The following is a 21,734-nucleotide window of genomic DNA, read 5'->3' on the forward strand; positions in this document are numbered from 1 at the left end:
AAGACGATTTTTAGGAAAAATTGAACAAAATACAATCTTTATTCTTTATGTACATTACATACAATGCAGTTCTTTAATATGTTCTACACATTCATGAGAGCCACAGTGTAGTGCTGACATCTCAATGCGCCCTAGCTCAAGAGCAGAGGGAGGCTCGCCGAGATGACGGTTTCCAGGAGAGAGGAAAAGAATAGTCATTTCATCTCTGACACTGCAGAAATGTACACCAAAAGCAAGAAAATGTATTTGGCATTGAGTGCAACAAAAAAAGTCTCCGGTTGTAAGTGTCGATCCTCTCGTGTATCCATGATTTCATTTTTTTTTTTCCCTCATTTTAAGAAAAAAAAACTTCATCCTGGCACAAAGACAATGCTAGCTACGGAAGGCAAAGAAAGCCCTGGATTACAAGTCATAAATCATAAACCAAATTGCTTTCGCACCAGAAAAGAAACCAAGAGTGCAGAAAAAACAAACAAAAAACAAATTCACAAATGGGCCAATCACAGAGAAGTCAAACTTCCACACTCTGGCGCGCCGTAAGTGCATCTTCACAGACGCACGCCTCGCTTAACAAGGGCCAAACTACAGCTAACTCGGAGTTCAGGGAATTGAAATATCCCACTTGGGAGGACACAATCAGCAGGGTGAAACATAATGTGCTGTCCCATGGTTCTTTGAGCCTTTGGTTTCTGCGTGGGTGAAGCCAAAAGTACAGCAAATTTAAGAGCGATCCAATTACAGGATTTTTTTTGTTTTTTTGTTGTTTTTTTGCAGGGCAAACACTTCCTACTCGTGCACAGGGACACAAACAATTCTAAAACAACTGCTGTTAAACTAACACTGCACAAATGGAGACCAAGTTAACCAGACGCACAGATGGAGACACTCACGTGGAAGACTATCGTCCAACATACTTTAATCTGTCCAAGATTTCAAACAATCCGGAAGCTCATACGGAATGAAGGGCACATACAAACATCTCTATGACATCATAGAGAAAGAAGGAACATAAGACATGACATTAAGGGCTCAGGTTCACCAAGAAATAATAATAATAATATTAATAATAAATAGTGAGGGGTCTCTTCTGTCTTCGGTGGTCCCGATAAGGCTCCTTTGTGTTGGTACCAGTCCGCTGAACAGTCTATGTAACACAGCAGTGTGAACTGGACTACATTGAGTTTGGACAAAAGCAGCCAAAACCTTAAGTAAACAGCAATCTACACTTCAAAAATTCAATTCATCCATGTCTTCGGTTTGTCTAATTGCAGCAGTGTTTCGCAAATCCATTTGCTAACGGATATGAGTGAAATAACCTGTTATAAAGTACAAAGTGTTGCCATACATGAATGTGCTACTAATATTTGCGTTCCTACACACATACAGAATGGAAAACACTTCTCGTGTAAGTTACATCTCGAACATATCTCTATATTCCTTGTAAGAATTGTGGATGACAATTTATAGTTATGGAATCTATTAAAGAGTCAAAGAAAGCACTAATGTCATGGCAGCATCCAATAGCAGCAGCAGGTTTAGATGGAAGCCAGTATTCAAATCCAGTACTGAGTGGACAACTCCTTCAAAATTCATCTAAATGTGTAATCAAATCAGAACTGACACTAGAGGGCGCTCGGATCTTTGCCTCAGCCCTTCACTGGCTCAGCACACGTTTGTCCATTAAAATGTGATTTAAAATAGCAAGGCAGAAAGGAACCCATGATGATCACACAGTTCATAAATCAAATTCACCTCTTTATGATGTAAACTGCTTGGATGTATAACTCGCCTATTTTGCAAACTGTATGAGAGAATATTTAAAAGATAAAACTGAAACTGAGCAGAAAAAAATTGTAAAAAAAAATAATAATCAAATCAGTTCACAATTTGGCAGATATGCAAATTTAAACCTAATTCTGACACCTTTTTTTTTTTTTTTTAAACAAAAAAACAACCCTGCCACTCCAGAGTAGAAAATTATATTTCTGCATATTAAATAAGTCTCAGTGACGTTTAAGTGGTATTACATCTGTAAGAGAAAACACAGTAGGTGGGCATGGCACACCTCGGGTGGAAAATGTAGAAAAATAACTTCTGTTTTTGGTGGGAGGAGTCTGAGAGGTCTATTGAGGGTGTGACCTAATGTGTGGGGCGTGGCTACAGGGTGATGAGGTCAACAAGGTTACCCTTGGGTGGGGTCATATTGTCAGGGAAGAAATTGACGAGGGTGTCGAACAGCTGAGTGCGCTGGGCGTACGTCTGATCCACATCTGAAAAACCTGTGATGAAGAAAAGAAAAAAGATTAATATTAAGAATCAAAGCACTAATAAATATATTTGAGCAACTGACTGGGGGACAATCATGTTCATGAAATGAATCTGAACAAAGCGCTCACCTAGAGGAATGAAGTCTGAGCTGGATTTGAACAGAGCAGAGGGCAAGAGCTGGAACTACAGGAAACACACACACAAAAAGCACATTTATTTATGAAACACGCTCATTGTGACCGGTACAATTTTAGTCTGACTAAAGCACTTACACGGCTTTATTTGAATTGAAATCAACTTTTTGTAAATGCACATCCTGACTCAATCAATAGCACATAACTATAACGATATAATTCTAAACATTTTCTAAATACAAAAGAAAAGCAGAGTTCACACCACAACTATAACGATAACGGCACAGAGAAATGATCACTTTCAGAAAAAAATTTTTCCAGCTGATGAGCGATAAAACATTGATCAGAATCCATCTTGCTTCCAGAGCTTGAGCATTTAAAGTGGCAGACGACAAAACAGCAGAACACGCTTACAATAAACAGAACGATATCTTCCACTGCTGTGGACCCCAATATAGTTATCAGTGTGAGCTGGCGTTTAAGCATTAAATGTGATCATTTTTTACAGCGGTCCTAACCTCTTTTGTCTCATCGGGGTCAGTGTGGTCCACGGTAAGAGACAAATCATTCTGTAGATATTTAAGTGCATTCAACGGCTCGGTCTGAGCCTTCTCCTCAAACCTGCAAAAACACAAAAGGCAACAAGCCTATGTAAACATGACAGCAAGTTTAAAAATGCCTTAGGAATTCTGAAACCTCAAACATGAAATAAATGAGAACAGAATTTCCCCAAGTACATTATTATTCCATTAACTAAAACAATATGGCCACAAGAGGGCAGTAAGTGAGCAGAAATCCCATGCACCGTGGAAAAATACCACTGTAACTTAATCACTAACTGCAGTGCTGCATGACACTGCAATTACATAACAATACAGCTTGGTCCTAATGGTTTACATTCAGATCACACAGATCGGAGCAGGATCAGAGCAAGTGCATGAACTGCGTATTAACAATCAAACACAAACTGTTTAACATGGAACAGACATCTAAACACTTTCCTAGTGCCATTTGGAAACTTAGCGTATCTGACAGTTTTCTTTGGCTTTAAACAGAGAGAGAAACTAGAGACCAGACTACCTAATTCAGTAAATATTATTCTTAAGCACAATTTCTAATCAAGAACTGTGAGGTCGGAATAATGAATATCTCTTAAGAGCCAGGGTGAAGCGTTTTGAAACGCTCTTGAACTCGGATAAAAGTATATTTGTACCTGTATTTGCGAATGAGGTATTTGCAGTGTCGAAGCAGATATTCTTTGGAAGGGCGGCACAGCTTTAAGGACCAGAAATCATCCAATCGCATTTTAGGAGAGCTGGACTTCCCCGGGTTTCCACCGAAAAGATAATGCACCTGTATACCATATCATCGTATCAAACCACTGCTCACTGCTTTGATTAATTAGTACAGCAATTAAAGATATTAGATTTTATCAGTAGTAGTAAATAGTATACAAGTATATATGTTTGGTTTATAGTATATATTATATAGTTTACAACCTAATCATTTGAAAGCTGCTGATAATTTACAATCAGGCAGTGATACAGAATCGTTAGGAGTCTCTTTTGAAAAGTAAGGATACACAATAGATACCAGATACCTTTGAATTATGAATTATCAGTTAAAAACAGTTTGTTGTTAACAGTCTAAATTAAAGAGTTAGTTATAAATAAGCTTTTGAAAGCCTTTAATATTACATTTATAGAATACTAAAGTACTATTGTAATATTTAATTTAATTTTTATTGTTAGATTATATTACAAAAAATATATAATTAATATAATATAATACAAAAAATGACTGCAGAAACCTTAGAAAGAACATAAAACAGTGTTTGCGATTCATTTTACTTATATGATATGTAAGTGTTTGAGTAAAACAAAATTCTACAAAAAATCTAAAAATGATAGAACAATAGAGACAAGGAACATTATTATTATTATTATTATTAAGTATTAAGAAAGTAAATAGGGTTATGTTGACTTCCTCCAGGCTAGCTGGGGTTGAAACCTACAAACTTTGGGTTATCAGGTCAGGAGTTTAACCAGCGAATCCTAAACCACACCACCACAGTAATAAAAAATGTAGATCATTTGGCTTCCACACCCATGGTAAATATGAAATGAACACTACCTTGTGCAACTCGTCGTAGACTAGCTGATGAGCAAAACGAGGACAAGGTTCTTCTTCCTGTAGGGCCTTAGTGGGGTTTTCTTTCACCGCCTGGTCATTCTTATAAACACATGACCTGCACACAAACACGCAGATAGTCTTTCATATTAAACTGTGCATACTGTCCTAGCAAAGTGTACACAATTGCACCCACCCAAATCAAGTCAAATAAACAAAATGACAGAAACCAGCACACCGCATCCAAAGGAAACACTGACGGACCAATTTTTCAGACGCCGTAAGCCAACTTTTTTTCCAATTATTGTACAGAACAAAGGTTTTTTCTCCCCCGTTTAAGAGCAAAGTACATTTAATACACACACACATAAGCATCCAGCCCCACACGCAAGCAGAGAACATTCTGTTCCTGTTTGATGGTCACAACTCCCTTTCTGAAGGTCAGTCAGGCCTTTGAAATTATACTTTCACTCTGGCTTTATTCAATATATGCGAGTGTGCATTCAAGCTGAGAACAATTTATATAAGGGGTCTTTGTATGATATTTTTACAGGTATCATATAGTGCTGAATTTTTAATGCACTGCAAAGAGAAAATACAGTTCAGTAAGGAGAGAACATGTTCTCTCATCATAACTGAAGATTTTCTTCCTTTGCGGCAGTGTATGGCAATCTAAAACCTCAGGAATGAAGCGCCTGAAGGCACATTGTGGATAACCAATGCAGGCAGTCCTCAGGGCCACAGTGTACAAGCACAGGTCTAGTGTACTCATTAGCATGCAGTGTGCAATGTTGCACAGATGAAGAGCGTGTCCGAGAACTCACGCACCAGTTGTTGCGTGCAATGTCGTAGATCCAGAAAGAGTTGCGCACATTCTCCTCGCGTTTGTCTTTGTCTTTGCTGAGTCCTGATAGAACGTGGATCTCATTGAGCTCCGGGTCGATGGTGGCACGCTGAGTGAATCCGGTCATTGGTACTGCAATACAAACACAGATGGACTTAAACTTAAATACTTAAGAGATGGTATAACGTGGCTGAAGTGGCATGATGACATAGCAGCTTGGTGTAGTTGTATGTAAACAGCCTTGCAATGTGAGCAAATTAAAATAATTTTACATTTCTATCAATATATTATTAATGAAATATTTTAAGTATTAATGTTTATTATATCAATATTAAAGTATTAAGGAAAATATAATAATTTACCATTTCATACTTCTATAAATACAGCATTTGCGTTTTGTGAGTGAATGTACCATTTTTTAAATATATTTTAATATTTAATATTTACTATAATATATTTTAATATTATTTTAATATATTTTATAATATTATATTATATTTATGAAATATTTTTAAGCATTCATATATATTAAGGATTAAAAATGCAATATTATATTAATTTAAAACTAAGGAAATAACACATTTTTAATGTTAACAAATAATATTAAATTAGAATATTACACAGCGCTCTATAATACTGAATTCTGATTGGCCAATCATCCCATTCAGTCAAATATTTCTGTTTAATTTTTGCTAAACTGTATAACTCACAGATGCCCAAGGTAACTGGTTTCACATCTCGTATCCATTCCCTTACATTTTTCTTAAGTTTCAAAACAAATCAATTTCATGCCCATTATTTATTTACTTATTTATTCAGGAGTAATGATAATGTCACAACAGAGCTTTAGACCATGTTAATCTATGAATTGTCCTGCAATTCTAATACCCAAAAGAAAACAATCACCCCTGTTTGGAACTACATGATAAATGTTTTTTTTGGGGGGGGGTGAACTACTCCTTTAAGGTGTGGTTGTGAGCATTCTGTTCGGGCTCACTGTTTCCTTCCTGGTAAATTGTATTCTGTTCAGTCTTATTTTTGTCCCTCTCTCCAGCCTTCTATCTCGTTCTCTTTCTGTCACCCCCTGTCCTCGTCGCACACACATCTCTCTCTAACACGATAACAGAGAGAACACAGAGGTCTTTTTATACTCTCTCACTGCGTCAAGTCGCCCATTGAGATTTTACACAATCTGTTTATGGGAACAGGAAGTGTGTCACAGGCCTGTGTCTGCACAATCTCTCTCAGGCTTCACAAAGCTCTCACACTCATCCACCTTCAGAGTCTCTCTTCTCTGTGAACTGGCTGTTCGGTTTGGTATTTCCCTCTGAGCTTGATACAATATCATGCAATAATTACTGATTATATAGAAAGTGAAGAAATTTGAGGGACATTACGTGGGTGTGCAGACTTTATGACCTGTCAACTCATCGAATTCTTCTCTGTGATGATCAGAGACGTTTTACAATGTCTGCTTTGTTAGAAGACTTGATTGTGTGCAAGTGTGTAGCTGACGTCAGTGTGTGTTAGGTAAGTTAATCATGTTAATCAAGTGCGTGGGCGTGAAAGTATGTTCTAAGAACTCACTCAGTTCTCCAGAAGTCAAAGTTCTGAGAACGGTATTGTTAAATGTTGATTTGTGCCGACAGAGGGCGGACGCTGAGAAGACATGCTTTCACATATGTTTCTTATATACGAGTTTTCATATGAGTTTTTTATTTATTTTATTATTTATATACAATTATAGTATTTAATAAGAGCTTTTATGTTTATATTTTCGGTTAACATTTATCAGTTTTTCATATAATATTCATTTTATTTTAATCACAATTTTTTTTTTTATATAGTTTTAGTTTCAACAATAAAAACACTGCTGTGTTTCTGCAAAAAAAGCTGTAAGCTACCTCAAATTCACCTTGAAGAGAGGGGTGCTGTTATATTGAGCCATTACATAAAACATGCAGAAAAGCCCTTATATTCAAGAAGGGAGCGATCTGTGCCCTTATGCAGGGACCAGAATATCATAAAGACTTGGGTCATTAAGTAACCACCTAACAACTACCCAAATTACTGTAATAACCACCTAGAAACCCTTGGATTGTGCCTGCACCCACTGATATTTTCTCTAGAATTAGCCTATTTTGTTTACGTAACTTAAGTAGTCATCTAGGCCTGCAATATCTGGTCTACTAGAAAAAGCTTTAAATATTAAAATGTGTATTTTACGCAGAGTCTTCAGAGGCGAATATCTTGATGAACGGCAGAACGCGTGTTCTTTGTAGAGCAGCATGTTCTCCCTGCTCAGGAATTTGCTGCAATATTCACCAATCATCATGACAGTCCTCACAAGAAACTTTCATCACCATCATCCAGACCAGCAGATCTGTGTCTATCAGTATCAGGAAGACAGATGATGTCAAGATGACTTAGCTGTTGAATAGTAGGGCTGCAATAGATCACATGTTCGCTTGCGATGCGTGTAGCATGCTGCCGCAGTGACATAATCCCCACCTGATTCAACTCTATTTCTGAACATGATGTCACCTTCATGCTCAAGATTCCTATACTCTCCTTATAAGGAGTTTCTTTACAGAGCACAGCTTTGTAAGAGTCATTCTTACAGTATGATCAAAAAAGTGTATTAATAAATCCCAGCCAGTTTTTTTTTTTTTTACAAATTTACAGTTTGCTAATGACATCTTACCCATGCCTGAGTCCTTCTTGGTGCCATCTGAGATGATCTCCACATGATCACCGTCAACGTCGTAACTGAAGAAATCATTCAAGTATGTTTTGGACCTCTGACCTCCAAAAACGTACAAGCAGCGATTTCTCTGCGGGATGGAGAAACAAAACTGTCACATCAGAATTTTTGTCAAAACAACCGATAAATTCTAAACATCTTTTTTAGGGAATTAAACTAACAAAATAAATAATATAAAAAGTAAAAATGTTGGGTTTTTGTATATATATTAAAGTAATGTATTATTATCAAGATTATTATTTGGTCATATTGCCCACCCCATATTCCACAATCCACAAATGCATCAATCAAAACGTTAGAGGTCAACGTGCAAAATATCTTTTTTGCAGCTCAGACTTTATGGGTCGTTACTAAGGAGACGAACCGTGTGGAAAAGCATGCAGTGTCCAATGCGGGACTGGATGTCCTCTGGCCCTGCGTTACACGAGTCTTCTCTGAGCAGACTCCAGCTAGCAGCTTGACAGTGAAACGCGTAAAGCCCGCTGAACTGAGGTTCTGACGTCCTGCCGTCATCCACGCTGCCGTTACACGTCAGAATCCGACCACCAAAAGTGTAGATCATGTGCTTCTCAGAGTCCATGCACATCTGAGAGAGAGAAAGACAGAAGCTTTGTTCAACTTTCTGAGAGATACTGAACTATTCATCATGAATCTGTAAAGGGGAGACTCCTAGTGGTATGCGGGCATAAATCCTGAATAATTTTGTGTAATTTAAAATGTGTACCTGGTGGTCAAACACAAGTTTGGGTCCTCCATCAGCAGACGTGTCCTCGCTCAGGAGGGTCCACGTGTTGGCATCAATGTCATAGCAGTAGAAGTCACTTTTCAGGGACTTGCTGTTTCTGACAGAGGAGTCCAAATAGCGGCCTAGAGTATAGATCTGCCTCCGCTGAGAGTCGATGCACATCTTGTGGCATGAGCGCGCACTGGGGCCGTTCTAAAAGAAATACATCACAACTTTATAGTTTTCACCTCTTACACCACACACTCAGACAACCTATAGACCATGATGCATGTCGGACACAAAAATGGGAACGTTCTTTCAAAATCGTACAATTGAATCTGCTTGTCATTACACTATTTCAAGTTGTTTAATCAGTCCATAAGGGGCTTTTGCACCAGAGGAACCTTTTAATAGTTCCTATTAACAATGGCAGAAGAACCTGCTTTTTGGCGTATACGCACTACATGAACTAGGAAAGATTTTAGTTCTAGGTTCCAAATGGCGGTGTGAATGCAACCAGGAAAATGGTCCTAGGGAAACATTTAGTTCTTGGGGGACTGCCCTGGTGCCTAGTTCCTATAACTTAGTTCCTATAACCACCTGGTGCGAAAGCCTCTTATCAGAGAATAAAGTTGTTTTTACAAGGTACCAGGATACAATTATGGGCATTTCTGAGAAAGAAATAGTCACTGGATTTATTGTGATTATTATCCAAAATTAGTGAGGTCCATGTAATCAAATCTTTGGGTCCTTGGCGGTTCTTAGTCACATAAGCCTCCATCAGCATTGAGGCCATCAATCTACTGCACATATTTTTCATTACAATCATTTCATTCTCTTGCTCATCCACAAACTATTCCAACTATGAGTCAAAAATACCCATCTACAGCAAGTAACCACCAGATGAAAGAGTACGCATCCATCAACACACTTTGCACAGAAAACAAAGTATGTGAAACTTGACATGATTGAAAAGTCTAGGGTATTTTTGTGCCATTCAGCAACTGAGTCATAATTAAAGAAAAAAAATCCTCTTTCACTTTCTCTCTTACCTCTTTCTCCGTATCCCTGGATATGCAGGCCCACTGATTCTCCTTTACACTGTATGCCCAGAAATCAGCCAAGTCCTGCGTTCCATCCCAGCCACCAAACAGATACACTGTTTCTGTCGGGCAAAGAGGCGAAGACAAATTAAAAACAAAGCGTCGGTGAGTGAGAGGCGTTTTACACCTTTGTAAGAAATTTAATATGAAACTAAAGGATAAAAACTATTATGGTATTTTTTTAAGCTGCTATAAATCATAATATTCTTGAGAAGCAGCTGTGAGCTGAGGTTGAAAGGCTGATGTCGCCATGGTGATAAGCAGAGACAGTTGTTTGAGCTATTGAGCATCAGCTGAGCGGTAGAGTGGGTTACTCGAGGTCAGTCTGAACGTACAGGGCCATATGAGGGCTGTGGGATCGATTGTTCCTCTAACAACAAGCTCACAGATTCACACGCACATTTAAAACAGCTCTTAACTCGTAACTATGGGGCGAAATGCAGTCTTAACAGGCATTCCATTACAAGCAAGACAGGACAAGCTAAATAGCACTGCAATAACCAGACAATCAGAAACTTTGCAAATAAACCACCTGACGTAAGATGTACCTGTCTGAACATCAATGACCATCTGATGACCTCCTCTCATGCCTGGCCTGTTATCATCACCATCACCTAATCAGAGAAAACGAGGAAGAATGAATGTAAATGAAGAGGTGTGTGTCAGGAAGAAAACACAGTAAAAGACCAAGAACATGGAAGATATATTGAATATCAATACACCCCTTAAGTAATTTAATACAGCACACATGGATTCCCTGGAGTCCAGCGTTCAGATTCAGAGCAAGAGGCCGTCACTTGTGTGTTCAGTAGCCTGCTGTCATACCTTTGTTACATTTGGGGATGATCTGACTCCAGCGGGGCTTATAATCCTGCTGGCTGATGTACTGATTAAACAAACCATCTGGAAGAGAACAAATAAAAAGCACTTTAATTTGCTTATGTATGCTCCCTGAGAGGGAAACAAGTGTACATTAGGTTCTAATTACCGTAATTTAGACTTTGACCACTAAAAAAAAAAAGTGCAATAATGCAAAATGCTTTTGTGAACAACTTTAAAGTTGAAGTGTGTCAAATATTTTCTTCTAACCCATCCTCCCAAAAATCTGTAAACACTGTTTGTTCGTTCTTGACCAGCCTGACAACAGAAACACTGGATCAACCAATGACTCGAACTTGAGGAGAGACTATTTGTTTTGTCTGTAGAGTGAATTTAATTCAATCATTTTCAGCAAAGCGACTTGAAGCTTACTCAGCGGCCATTTTTGCTACACCGCTGGACAGCGATTTCAGCCATGCAAGAATTGTTTAGACCAACAATTAAACCTGACATAAACTGTATCATGAACATAGGCATAAAAGACTGATAATTGGCCTTTTTGGAAGGCAGGACTTCCTTTGCTAGAATGGCCATATTGCGTGTTGCACTTTCTCCCATTCAATGTAAAACCTGTGAACTGTTTCTGTGTAATCTCTGCTTCAAGTCATTTACTGTCAATGAAAGTTGGCGAATTCTATTGAAATGAGTGACAGATTACAAAAGCAAGAGCACAAGAGATTCACAACCTCCAGTTAATTTAGATCACTGTCAATGAGTACCACCATATATACAGCAAACCATTTTCAAATCAAAATATTCAAATGTTACCTTAAATTTAAACAACATTTATTCAGTTTCTTGAAAGGTGCAATGCGGACACACGTTCTTCAAATAGAATCATAGCCAGGTAAACTTTTATGTTGCACATTACTGACATATGACCACCACTGTCATGGAAACTTAAGTTCTCAACTGTGCTTGTGTGACACCACCCACAGGTTTCTGACAAAAAGAAGCAAGTTGGTCATTATGACTCATTGTGTTAATTACATTTACGCATTTGGCAGACACTTTTACCCAAAGAGATTATATATTATACATTATGTTATATATTTTATGAGTTCATACATTTCCTGGAAATCGAAACCCATCGAGTGCCATGCTCTACTGTTTGAGCTAAAGAAATGTAGGCTAATTTAAATTGTATCAAATATCTTGGTAATGTCTGCACTGCACCCTTCAATCAATACAAAAGGCAAATATTAGTTAAGGTGGGAGTATGTGAAAAACAATACGTTTTGCAAAGTAGTAAATAATCAATATTCAAATTGTGAGAGCACAAGGAACTAAATCTTTGGGTTAGGTAAATAGAATTTCTTAAATTGAAAGTCACATTTCTTCGACATCAGAACTTCTCTAACAGTGAGAGCATGGCAGATTAGAAATATAACTTAAAACCCTTATAACAGAATCTTTGAGTGTAGATCATCTTTTTTTGACAAAACATTTGGCTGGCCACATAACACAATTATAATCCAGAACAATTCTGCTCCCTACAGTGAACCAACATGCCCACATTCCCTACTTAATGAATGTGGCACATATCCATATGATGAAACACTGGGTGGGGTACCTCTCACGGCTTTGTCTATGAGCTCCTCGCAGGCGTCAAAGTCTCCTCTGAGGACCAGCCGCTCGTGAAGGTGCGTGAGCATGGGGTGCTCCAGAGCGATCCGTGTTTTCTTCTGCAGAGACTCGAAGGCTTCTGTGTAATTGTGTTGCCGGAAGTGTTTCAGGCACAGGCGGATGGCCTCCTGTTCACGGTACTGTCCAGAAAAAAAACAAAAAAACACTGTAACATGCCTTCAGTCCATGTTTAATATTGTGTAAAACTTCCTGTGCAAATGGTGTGCAAGTGTTATATAAACATGAATGTATCCCCTATTGGAACAGCTTGGCAATTTAAAACCTGTTAATGATTATGGCATAAAAAGACAATTACGCTGATTACTGAAATAAAGCTTACAAAGGAATCAATTAATACTTCAGTTTACATGTTGAGTGACATTCAGGAGATTATCTTTAACAACATGTAACTTTTGGCAGTTAAACCTCACAAAACTGCATGCATTTTGCAGAAGAACATTTTCCGCTCTGCGTGACAGTGCGGATGAATCTGGTTATCCTACTGCTCATAAAACATACACTACTACGCTTATGAGATATAACCAGTTTAGATGGAAAGGATCTCAAGCTGACTAGTTGAAGACATTACTGTAGCTACACCCATTAACGGACATTGTACTTCTTTGAAAATAAATTCCAGCACAGCGCTACAACAACCATAAATACAACAAGAAATGACCCTTCACAAAAGATAATGCTTTACAATGAACTCTGTTGGAGAGCTAAAAGGCAATTTATCTGTTCAATAAAATACCTTACATATCTGCGGAGTAATAAAAACGCCATCTCTGCATCACTTTTACAACATTTCAAATTCCTGAGTTCTCACCATCTCCGGAAAAGCCAAGCCGATGTTGATTCTCATTTTATTACAAGCTGTCGTGTTTTCTTTTTGCCAGAAGACTGTCCTCTATAGGGTTGGGAACCTAAAATCGGTTCTGTGTTTTTTTACAAATGCCGGAACCGTGCGAAATTCCTGAGTTTCGGTTCTGAAACCGGTTCTGGTGCGATGTGTGGGCTAAGTGCTGGGAGCTTATCCTTTAATAGCGAAGTCTCACCTCATGAATATTAAAATAGTAATGAATGCACTGGCCCTCGCGCTACTCATATATGTTTTGCGTCAGATATCAACACAGACAGAGAGAGAGAGAGAGAGAGAGAGAGAGAGAGAGAGAGAGAGAGAGAGAGAATAAAGTATAAAGACAGTAGAGCTGCACCATTAACCTTTAAACGATCTCGATTCAAAAACCCACGCGATCTTATTCCTAAATGACAAAAACTTCACACCGGAACATTCAAATCTGTTTGCGCTGTCGCTGACCAAGAGAGAGCAGTTATATATGAAACAGCTTTACTTTCACAGTCTTTTCAACAACACAGTATTGATATTTCTGTTACAAATATTCAAATGATCACAGAATTACTGAGATAAAAGTTTATGGTTCTAGAATGATGTCTACGGTTCTGAAACACTGATGTCTACGGAAGCAACCAAAACAAGAGTAAATCACCTTTTGAAAGTCTTACATGTGTGTTCAAGCATATTCTACCCCTTCTGAGAGGGTATTCTCCACTGCTGGAGATACTATAAGCTATAGGAGAGGTCCCAAATTATACTAGAGAATGCAGAAATGTTTATTTTCCTTCAGAAAAATGTATTATTTTTGCAAAAATTGCTAAATAATATGTTGAATTTGTTGACATTACCAGTCTGTTAAACTCATTTGACCGAAATAAAGTATCAGAAATAAACACAAAAAGGATTGTGTTATTTTCCCCTTACTACTATTTTTTATTAGTTGTTTTATTAATTTTTATTGAATGGGAATCGGAACCGGAACCGGAAAATTTCTTACGATTCCCAACTCTAGTCCTCTGAGTTTTTTAAAACGGGCAATTCCCAGGAGGTTCGAGATTTAGCAGCACCATGTCAACCTTTCTCGCCCGTTGTTACAAATAACCTCTGCCACTCACCCACAAACGTCAAAGTAGGCGGAGCAACTTCTCTCCATTTACAGATATGACGAGACACACGGGTAAGTGACATATGTACACAATTCCCCGCAAAAACCATCCTGCTCGGTTTAAAAAATAAACAGCCTACCATAATGAATCAGGGTAAGACAAAAACACATTTTGGAAGAAGGATTGATGTATGGACTATTCAAATATTGTTTATTTTGATAATTTTTTTTACATAGAGTATCTTTTGGGTTAATAACGGATATTATTATCTCGTCCTAAAATATTTAGATTTTCTTGGTGAAATATGACCCTAACATTTCTTTGTGAGATTCACCCTGAAAGAGCAGTTTTGGTGCAGGTGGATGTTTGGACACAACTCACCTTACTGTACCAGTTAAGGCAGGGCTGGACAACGTCTGGATCTTCAATGCCGTGTAACTCAATATACCAAATGCTGAAGTTAAAACTGGGCCCCCATGACATCAGAGGCACTGTACGCAACCAAACAAATACAGACAGCATCAAGAAAGGACATTCAGACATACGATGACAAATATTTTGATTTCAAATTTCCTACCCTCAAATTTTTTTTTGTCTGTTTCAGACATTAAAATCTTTGTCAAAAGAGTTCAACATTCACACAAGCACTTGTTTGTTCCATCTAAGATTTGCAGAGTCATTCAATCACTCATTCAACTCATTGCCTTCCTCTAAAATCATGCGATGACTAATCTTTCCCCTAAATGTGTCAGCACACGAGGTCACCAGGACTTAAGCTTGCTTTTGTGGTAAACACTCACCTATTTTAATGAACCTGCAGGGAAACATCTGCTCATCGATCTTGTGCTTTAGCGTGAATGTCTCCTTGTTGAAGTCATTCTTAAGGCCACTAGGATTAGATGAGAAAGACAGTGAATGATCACATCACATCACAAGAAGCCATTTCCCCAAACATTACTCACGTCTCAAGAGACACTATTTTATAAAATGTTTGTGTATCTGGTGCCCCATTACTAAGTGAAGTATATCTGGTCACCCACTCTAAATATGGTCATAAAGCTACGAGTCTGTAAAGCTTATCTGACATAAAGATTAGACTGTAAGTAGATTGTTATCAAAATGAAAATTTTCCATCCGGACTCACCTAGACAAGAGTTCTGTCATGTTTTCTTCACTCATGCCTCCAAACACCTTGAATTTCTTCAGGTTGCACACGTGAGTTTTCTCATATTTGCCATAGGTGATGTTAAGAACGATAGCTGGTCTCTCCAGTTTTAAGATCAAGTACTGAGTAGCAGAAAAATAAATTGTTACATCAAAGCAATTCCAAACCAAAACGTTCTAGCTTTGACACCACAGAAACAGTCATTTGTAACATCAATAAATAACTGTACACATAATAATTAAAAAATGTTACCTTTAACACAACAGCAAATCTAGACCTATTTCTAGTATCATACACACTTCCGTGTTTTAATAGTTGCTCCAGATTCGACATCGAGGATGTTTTGTAATGAAAGACAAACACAAATGAGATTTGAAAGCCATCTCGGGGTGAAGATTTTCAGTGAATGATAACTCAAATGTTAGTCAGCTGCTCCTCAAAACTATCATACATAACCGTTTAAACGTATGGGGTCAGTAAGATTTTTTTGAAAGAAATTAAAACTTTTTAATTCAGCGAAGACACATTAGTGAGAGTATAAAGACATTTCTACTGTTACAAAATATTTATATTTCAAATAAACGCTGTTCTTTTGAACTTTCTATTCAATTAAAATTGTATCACATTTTTCATAATTATGCAGCACAACTGTTTTTAACATAGATAATAATAATAAACGTTTCTTGAACAGCAAATCCGCATATAAGAATGATTTCTGAAGGATCATGTGCCACTGAATACTGGAGTAACGGCTGATGAAAATTCAGCCTTGCCACCACAGGAATAAATTACATTCTAAAATATTCAAATAGAATTTGAGCTTGACATATACAGTACCCATCACTTTCCATTTAGGGTGGAAAATTCTAGAAACAAATTGTTACACAGAAGAAATAACTGACTAACTACTAATACATTGCAGATGCTTACCTAATTTTCTTATAAATGTCGACATGACATGTCAACAATTCTTGTTTTTTTAAATGGAATATACCAGTACTTATTATGAATGATTTGTGAACTTTCCTTAATTCATATCATAATCTTTTAATCAAAATATCATCCTCTCCCTTTGTGATTAAAAAGATTAATCGCAACTTCCGTTTTATGCCGACTTTGATGCATTATGGTATCTGCGCTTCTGTTGAAATTAGAGAACACAAGGAAGTGGCCAGGGCCCGCGAGTGCCAACACCCTCTTCAGATGCAGGTGAACAGGAGGGGCTCTATTACTCATGTTGCTCTCATGAAAACAATTCAATCAACTGTAGACAATAGACATACATGACAGAAAAGCCCGCAATCACAGCTTGTAAAGTATTGCTCAGAACAAACAGACCTTTGCATAGACCCTAAAAATCAATGGGCTACTGTCATTGTAGATGGGAATAATATTTCACACAGACTGACTGAGATATTCTATCCACCAACACTGATGGCCGACTGCACTAAGAGCTCAGTAAAAAATGTTTTTACAACAGACCATTCAAACCACAGATGAAACATTGATTGAATTTTCTGCAATGATTTACAGCATGTAGAGTGGTCAAATGCAGCAGTATTTCTGAAAAAAAAAGGATAATGACAGGAACTGTGATTTCAAAGTTCTGAACTCTGTGAAGGGTGACTGCACTTTTTAAGTGAAAGGACGAAAGTGGAAGGACACAAAGAAAACACAAGCCTTTGCGGTTAAAAGTTGAGGGCACGTGCTACTGTACCGCCAACATGCACTTTCAATTTCCTTATTGCTCAACCACAAGTCTGTCTGCACTGCATGGTCTGTACAAGGCCAGCAAAGACGATGAAAGCATGGCACAGTGTCAATGAATGAAAATGTCAACATAACCAGGCATGAGATAATGAACAACTTTGAACACATTTGAGTAACACATGTCTTAAAGCCAAATGCCAATACTCATTAAGGCAGAGACCTTTTGAAAATATATATATTTTTATTATTACTATTAATATTATTATTATTATATTTAATATATATTTTTATTATTTCTACTTTTGAAATGTAAAATTATTTTTAACTGTAGCGCTTTGAGTGTGGGAATGTCACTTTATAAATAAGCGTACTATTATTATTATCATTAAAGGGGGGGTACAATGGTGTTTCATGTATTCAGAGTTGTTTACAGTGTTAAAGAGATGGATTCTCATGCTAAACATGGCCAAAGTTTTTTAAAAATATTTTGGACGAATAACGGAGAATTTCTGTGCCGAAAATCTTACTTCCGGGTTGGTACAAGTTTCGGCTGGTTTTTTTTCGACCGTGGATCTAATGACGTAGACCAGAGTGGAACTCCTTATATGAGCATTTCTCCCGGAAAAGCGCGGCCGCGCACACGTCGACCAGAGGAGAGCGAGACCGCGCACATCAACGCGCTTCAACAGGAAATCATCGGTAGCGCTGCATAGTGTCTCCAAAGTGTGTTTTTGGATATGAGGGAAAGCTTACCAAAGAACCCAGCGTTAGGAACAGTGGATGCTGTTTGTTCCCTGCATTTCGACGATGAATGTTTTATAAACAAAGCCCAGATCGACGGATTCTCTCTGTGGCTCTGGCTTCGCCCACACGGCCCGCCTCCAGACGCTCGTTTTTTTCCGGAAAGACTCGGTACAGCCTATCTTTTCTGTTATACATATAATAAAACTAAAGACTTTTTGGAGATATGAAGGATGCAATACTACTCTATAGGTACTCAAGATTAACAGGAGATTGAGTGAAAATGAGCATTTCACCCCCCCTTTAAGAATTTCAATCATGTAATTGGGGATGTCTGCAGAGCATTCGCAGAACCTGAACTATTATCCAGCTCAGGTTAACACTGAAAAAGAGGAGCAGAATTTACCTGTGGAGGGTAGTTGCTCTCAGATGACCACCTGGAAGACTGATCGTTAGGTTTATCCACTAATATATTTCTGCAAGCAAACATTCGAAAGCTGATGAGTTAAACACCACATTAAGTCTTGGAGTATAAATGCAAAATAATAGACCTGCCACTTTTTCCATGTAATGTGTTACTTTGTTGTTCACTTTTCAAATCAGTCACTCAGTGGGTCTCATTCACTAATAATTGCGTGGATTATTTCGTATTTGTACACATATGAGAACTTCTCACAAAAAATCACTGACCAATTCACAACACGTTGGTACGCACATTGCTTAAAATTGTTCTGTTAGCGAATTTGGAGTATTCTAAATGAGCGGCCGTGTGCACAAGGTTGCTCATTTGCATAAAACACGCCCAAACAAACGCCAAGTGTGCCATTCTCACAATAAACATCTTTTACACAGACCCAGATTACAGATAGGCCTATCTCACTGGCCAGCTGTATACGCGCATTATTCAGAGAAACCTCGCAGCTGAAGCTATAAGGCAACTTTTCTTACTCTAACTGTAGTGGCCTATGCGATGGAATGCATTTAAGATGAAATTAAATTGTATTATTTAATAATTTTATAAAATATACATACAACATACTACAATAGCTTATAATTATAGTCATGTTGGGATGTAATATAACTTCTTAACATGATTATAAGGCCGTACAGACACGATTATATTATTGCGTAATGCGTACGTGTGGTTTCAGTTGTTCCTATATTTTTTCGTAAATTTCAAATAAATTTTATTACAAAATTTTGGGTGAATGGTGATTTGTTCTTAAAATCTTTCGTACACACATTTCACGCACAAATTTGTGCGTACGCAATGGCATGCTTAGTGAATGAGACTCTTGTTACTTGTCTTGTGACTTTTACATTTAAATGTACAGATTTTTAAATATAAAACAGTTCTAAGCACATTTGTTTTATGATCTGTCCTGATTCTTTTTTATTTCACGAATAAACAAGATGAGTTTATATTAGAAATGGTTTCTTTGCATGTATTTGGGATATATTGCCAGTACTGGGCTTGCAGTTCACATGGGTAGGGTACTTTGTACTGTGTGTGTGGATGACCGTGTTCGTCCGCCACCCCTGAAGACCCTTTTTGACCCAGGAAAAACACTGCAAGTCCAACACAGTTCTGCTTGCTGGATAAAGTTCATAAAGCATACAAGCTTGAGATGAGCAAAAACAAAATTGGTAAGGGTACACAGGTGTCACAACAAGATATGCTTCACCGCTGACTAAAGCAATGAACGCATGTTTACGTCAGTCTACAGCACATCTGCCTCTAGCTGTCACATCTAACACAAAGATGATATAGAAGTGATGTAAATTAGTAATATATTAGTAATAATATATGTAAATATAACATTTTCCAATACACAAATTGCATGCATATTATATGTTAGACCGCAAAAACCACCAAACTCATTGGCTGTTTCAAAACCGCGATTCATAAACTGTCTAACGTTACATAGGCTGCTCGAAACTCTGCCACTTGATAGAAAGCAAGAAATAACAGCATATTCAGTAGAAATACAGTTTGCCATAAAAGTTGTTACATAATAATGTAGATTAACAGTAACAGAAGAAGATTAAAAGAGGAGATAAAAATAGTCTGTGACTATCAGTGTCATATTCCCACAATTTAGCATTAGCCACCAAATACTTTTATGCAGTCTAACTTAACGTTAATTAAGATGCGAAACATTAACGAAAAATTAAGATTTCGACCTGATATTTTTAAGCAAATAAAAATAAAACATTTAAAACTGCTTCCAGCGATTTGCGGTTTGTTTACTTCTGAAAAACAGTTCACTAGTAAACTAGCCATGTAACGTTAGCTAACCGGCTACATTATACTGCAGTTCTGATTAATATTTTATGGATAAATAACAAATACTACGCAGTAAGACACCTGCCAGGTTCTTAAAAGAGCATCCTAAGCTGTATAAAGACATGTACAATAAAACAAATTAGGTGTCTTGAAGGCGTGTTTTGCATCATATGAGCTGCTTCATACTAGCCCAGCCTAGCCTAGCATGCTAACATGACTGTCACATCTATACATTTACATACATTTAGAGCCGTTTCTGCGCTTTTGCGCATCTAAATGCAAATTATTGTGTACATTTAGAGAATTCGTTTGCTGTGTTGTTTGCAGTTTATACATTTGCGGCTGTTTTTATGTATATGTACCCGTCTGCTGTAGCCCGGCCCGTTTGTTAGATTAAGCAATGGATTTGATTACAATAACAGAGTTATGAACTGTGTTTGTATATTTAAGAGCATAATAGAGTCTCAACGGGAGTATTTAATTTGCGTTACTCACTCGGGTAAATATGTAGAGGAGTACGAGCTCCATTTATAAACACTGTAGGAGAGCACTCTGCTGTCAGGAGCCACCGCCATCTTGATGCACGACCGATTCACACACACACACATAAAGATAGCTACCCATTCACACTAACACACACACACAGAGAGGAGGCACAGTAGTAAAACATTATGTGGTCCTAGGAAAGATGGTAAAGGAATTTATTCATTTTAATCTGATAACATTGATAGTCTTGTGTTTTATTATTTTTTTCCAAGCAATTTATTTGGTAATGTTGTGCAATATAATGTCAAATAATATCTCTTGCAACTCACCTGATGTGAAATTGTGCAATGCCAGATTTAATGAGGGCCACAGTCACACAGAAGTGTAGCTAATGAATAAAATAAAATAAATAAATAAATAAAAAGTCTCTTTTGTTTGTAAATAAGAATAAGGCCTATTTTATGGTTGTAAAACATTGAAAGAATCCCAACGGGCTTAAAGTCTGCATGAAACAGAAGTTGTGACAGTAATTTCTTCCCTATTGTGATGTATATCAGAGTGAAATGGCTTCTCAACAAGAATAAATGTATAGGGTGGGACTTGGGCTGCGTCCGAAATCTCATACTCTCTTGATGACCGCTAAAAAAGTATGTTCTATAGGCTATAGTATGAATAGTGTGAATGTAATCTGGACATACTACATTCACCATGTTGTCATTATCATGTGACCAGTGTCAGTTGTGTTGCTTCACTCACAAATCCTCTCCCGTGGCCTCATGGGATAGTAAAGTGTTCATCATATGCAAACTTCAGATTCTCGCCAGAAGAATAGGACATCCGGGTACTTTTTGCCTACTCTTTTATGAGTATTGTGAATTCGGACATAGTTCTTTTGTCACATAGGCCTA

General features: G+C 37.5%; 1 protein-coding gene across 2 annotated transcripts; it reads right to left on the reverse strand.

Moving 5' to 3' along the window:
• Nucleotides 1–12: 12 nt before the first annotated feature.
• mkln1 (muskelin 1, intracellular mediator containing kelch motifs) lies at nt 13–20,965 on the reverse strand. 2 transcript variants are annotated; one of them, XM_079870265.1, is made up of 18 exons: nt 20,836–20,965; nt 18,460–18,529; nt 15,582–15,724; nt 15,238–15,326; nt 14,819–14,928; nt 12,420–12,612; nt 10,793–10,870; nt 10,516–10,581; nt 9,917–10,029; nt 8,865–9,077; nt 8,505–8,726; nt 8,081–8,210; nt 5,361–5,508; nt 4,536–4,650; nt 3,616–3,755; nt 2,921–3,023; nt 2,397–2,451; nt 13–2,279 (listed from the first exon to the last, which is right to left on the reverse strand). In XM_079870265.1, the coding sequence occupies exons 1-18, from the start codon at nt 20,946–20,948 to the stop codon at nt 2,158–2,160; spliced, it is 2,223 nt and encodes a 740-aa protein (XP_079726391.1). In that variant the 5' UTR covers nt 20,949–20,965; the 3' UTR covers nt 13–2,157. The 2 variants fall into 2 exon arrangements, with proteins under 2 accessions (XP_079726391.1, XP_079726392.1); XM_079870266.1 differs by lacking the exon at nt 18,460–18,529 and having other exon boundaries at nt 20,836–20,936.
• Between the last annotated feature and the right edge of the window lie 769 nt (nt 20,966–21,734).

This window comes from Squalius cephalus, assembly GCF_949319135.1.
Source record: "Squalius cephalus genome assembly, chromosome: 4".
NCBI classification, from domain to species: domain Eukaryota; kingdom Metazoa; phylum Chordata; class Actinopteri; order Cypriniformes; family Leuciscidae; genus Squalius; species Squalius cephalus.

Coding starts and splice junctions, on each gene's coding strand:
- mkln1 (XM_079870265.1), bottom strand. CDS start 20,948: ATGTGTGTGTGTGTGAATCGGTCGTGCATCAAGATGGCGGTGGCTCCT. Junction 18,530..20,835: donor TCCTCTACATATTTACCCGA/GTGAGTAACGCA, acceptor GTTTGCTTGCAG/AAATATATTAGTGGATAAAC. Junction 10,030..10,515: donor GGTCATTGATGTTCAGACAG/GTACATCTTACG, acceptor TTTGCCCGACAG/AAACAGTGTATCTGTTTGGT.